We start from the raw sequence: 3,901 nt of genomic DNA on the forward strand, positions 1-3,901 counted from the left end.
TATCTAATACAATTAAGAAAATAGTTGTTTAAATGAAATAAATAATACTAATAAATTAATAATACAAATTATTATAGTTACCCCTTGTAGTTATAATTTTAGTTTTTTAATCGTTTTAGGGTATAAAACACAACATAACATGTAAAATGTCTCTTTAATGGATTTAGAATTGTGTTTCTAGTTTAAGATTTGCTTCATTTGTTTTGTTTTTTTTCTTTACTGTATTTTTAATGCACCACACGGAAAAACGCGAGTGACAATAATTTGAAAAACTAATAAAAAAGATGACACAGCAATGCAATTTTCGCAGTAACAGTTGACAAAAAGTAATCAATTTATAGTTCCATGCCTTTGGAGATGTGAATTATATCAACATCGCCCTCTATAAATGCCAATATATAGTACTTTAATAAGTTAAGTACAAAATCTTTTTTTTTTCAAGGGTTTGCTGTGTAATTAAGCAATATAAAGGAGGTACATATACATTTGATGTCAATTTTGTATTAATTGGAAGTCAATAAATGATTTCACTTACGTTCTTACCTCTTTCGTTTGTTAATATACAGTAAAAGGCACAGGCAGGCCTACAACAAAACTAACTTAATTAAAACATTAATATATTTTTAATAAGGCCCTTTAGATTGTCAAACAAAATGATTAACTGTTGCTACATTTTAATATCATTGTTTGTGTTATTAAGGACTATATTATTGTTGTGAATATTTTCTTGAAAATCAAAACGATACTTTAATTAGGTAATTTGGTAGTATTGTGAATTCAACGGGATTTACTTTCAACAGTTGTTAAGTGAAGCGTAACCAGCGCTTTATCGATTTTTGCCATTCAGTTTCGGTGGCTACAAGTGCGACAACAGCAGCTGATATGAGTGTACTGGATACCTAGATGACTCTAGAAAGTTGAATTTCTCTAGTCTTAAAATGGCAAGAAAATGCATATAGTTGTCAGTGCTACATTTTTGATAATAATAATTTATTAGCCCCTTCGATCACGAGAAAAAATGCTATGACCAAAAAAATATTTTTTATGCTTATTGACACCTTCTTGGGTAGTTATTACAAAAAAAAAAAAAAAAAAAATTAAATATTCATCAGCCGATTGCCAACGGAAAGTATTCCCTTTGACTTTAGTTCTCTAATAAGTGGAATACCAGTGAAATAATTATCAAAACAAATTTTGTAATTCATTTGTCGTGGTATAGTGTTTGTTAGTAAAATAACCACTGAAGCACCAAGCCCTAGATGCTTTGTTTCTTGTGGAATACCTGTCCCTTTCCCTTGATAGAACTCAAAATCCAGTGCCCTTCCAGATTTACCACAAAGTACAAAGTTCTTAATTCCAACTGGATTGGGCTTACTCTTGATGACCTGTTTAGTGGGGACTCGCCCAGTAAACGGTATCATTTGCTCGTCTACAGCACAGTACTCCTCACGGGGTAGCTCAACACAGCGATTTCGGACTGCATCTAGAACAGGTTTTACCTTCCAGAACTTGTTTGTGTTGCCAGCATCAGGTTCTCGAGCTGCATTTATGTGCAGATTTGTACGGAGTAGGAAGTACCTGTTAACAGGCATTACATTAGCAATCCTGTCAACCCTCGTCATGTATTGCCAATACATCCGAATACGTGGAAAGCGAAGATTCGCCATGAGGATTGTTGCACCAAAGAACTTCCGCATTTCACTTTCAGTAGTGGCTATTTCTGTACCCTTGCTCTGTAGATAGTAAATGTTGGTCTGTTCTGCAAATGTTGTAAAAATCTCTGGCTTGAAATACTTGAAAAAGTATTTTGCTGGAGTTTCCAGTGGTGCACCTAAATCAAAATCTCCCCTCCATGTTGTATTTCCAGCTTGAAATGGTTTTGTATACCACTTAATTTGTTTTTTTTCAGTATTTTCTTCCCCTTGTTCTTCTTCGTCATCGTCATCATCATTTGAATCACTGTTATCATGTTCATCAGAGTCTAGATCGTCGTCTGCATTGAAGGTTTCATCTGAAGAATCTTCCTCTTCGGTGTCAGATATGTCAAAATCTGAATCATCTAGGTGGTTTAGTATTTCCTCCGCAGTAAATCTATGTTGACTAATTCTGGCCTGTATACCCCCGATTATCTGCTTAACAATAGGCCTTCTAGGGGGTATTGCCACAAGATGTACAAACAGGAAGTCATTTCTAATTGTTCACAATGTATCGACAAATGATTAGGTGAGTCACACTGTGTACAATTGTACACACACTTAAAAAAAAAATTCTGCTAAAAAACATTCTGCAGCAATCTATCAAATATAGTAACCTACATATTCTATGGGTCCTATACAACAACTATGAGTAGAAATTAATTAGTGCATTGAGGTATTTCATATCAAATTTGAAAGGAATATTACCTGCTCCGGGGCATGCTTTTTCCATGGAGGCTGACATCTTGGATTGTGTAATTCTGCTGACAACACACGAGGGCGCTCTACATTTTAATTTATTTTTTAGTATTATGTGTATGGATACGATTGTACACATAGTATCTGAATGCCTCAATTGCCTTTCACTTGTATACAGTTTGCCATAGAACTATGTGTGTACAATTGTACACATTATGTGCGAACGGGATAGGAACTACACTTTTCAATCAGTGGCACACTTCTCAATAGAAGGTGCGTCAAAAACAATACAGTGTACAGTAAAGTTCACAAAAAAGACTTATGCTAAGAAAAAGACAATTCAGATGCACATAAAGTAAATCAAAAGTCATATAAATAATACAGGACTAAAGTCAAAAACGTTCACTTTCTTTTTTGATTTCATTTCTCTTTTTCCATGCCCTTCTAGCACACTTTTTACAAAACATGTCAAATTTTTCTTCAATTTCTTTTGGAAGATTTAGTGAAAAAGAGCCAAGAACATACGTAAACTTCTAATCAGTTGTTGAATTTATAAATTGGTTCCAAATAGGCCTAGGGGGCCTATTTGTATTTATTATTTCATGTTCAAGCTTTGCTAGTCCTTCCAATCTGATGTTATGGAGGAAAGGACATGAAAAAAGAAAATGTCTAATATTGAATCGGAGCTACAAATAGAACAAATGCCATCATTATCATTGTACCAACTTGAGATTTCGTCTTTGTAGAGGTAAAGTATTGGAGCATAATCTAAATTTTATGCAAGCGCCCTCAGTTTCAAGTAAATATTTTTCTAGGCAAGGGCTTTCCTTAATAATTGAGTAATCTGAAAGGGAAGATTTTTGTTCAAGATTACTTATCAGTACAAACGTGTTCTTTAAGTTTAGGCCCTATTCAAAATTAAGTTGGTCCAATTTCCGATGGGATAGGCTAATCAATGGTATCACATATTAATTTAAATAAATTTTCTGATTCACATTTTGAGAAAACATTGGAAACACATTTAAGAGATTTAAAACGGAAATTATCAAAGTTACTATCCACGCGTAGTAAAGCCTTAAGTAAAGTTTTGGCCACCGATGTGATTCCATATGTATTGCGATGAAAATATTTTATGCGCGAAATATCGGCAGCCAATATTGGCAGCCAACCAAAAGTTCACTATACATAATTGCCATAATTTATAGATAGGAGACCAATTCATTGTTCTCCATAAAATAGTCCTATCCCCATAAATATCCTATTAAAATTATTGCAGTTATCAATCAATGGTTTAATATAAGCAATATAGGCTATTGCACTTTGTAATTACATTCTGGATTGTAACATTATCATTTAGTTTCTGGATATATTAACTCCAAGATAGTTGTACGTCTCCACTATAACAATGAAACCATAACTTCCATTGTTTTACTTTATCAATTCTTTTTCCAAAAAGTAGAATATTAGATTTGTCTAAATTAAAATTTAATTCCATGTTTTAGAAAATA

The 3,901-nt window shown here is 33.1% G+C and overlaps 1 protein-coding gene across 1 annotated transcript; it reads right to left on the bottom strand.

Moving 5' to 3' along the window:
* Positions 1-1,097: 1,097 nt before the first annotated feature.
* LOC117113820 lies at positions 1,098-2,416 on the bottom strand. The gene is made up of 2 exons (XM_033257257.1): positions 2,403-2,416; positions 1,098-2,190 (listed from the first exon to the last, which is right to left on the bottom strand). The coding sequence occupies exons 1-2, from the start codon at positions 2,414-2,416 to the stop codon at positions 1,098-1,100; spliced, it is 1,107 nt and encodes a 368-aa protein (XP_033113148.1).
* Positions 2,417-3,901: the final 1,485 nt, after the last annotated feature.

This window comes from Anneissia japonica, unplaced genomic scaffold (assembly GCF_011630105.1).
Source record: "Anneissia japonica isolate Jap-2015-1 unplaced genomic scaffold, ASM1163010v1 scaffold694_len1028156_cov167, whole genome shotgun sequence".
NCBI classification, from domain to species: Eukaryota; Metazoa; Echinodermata; class Crinoidea; order Comatulida; family Comatulidae; genus Anneissia; species Anneissia japonica.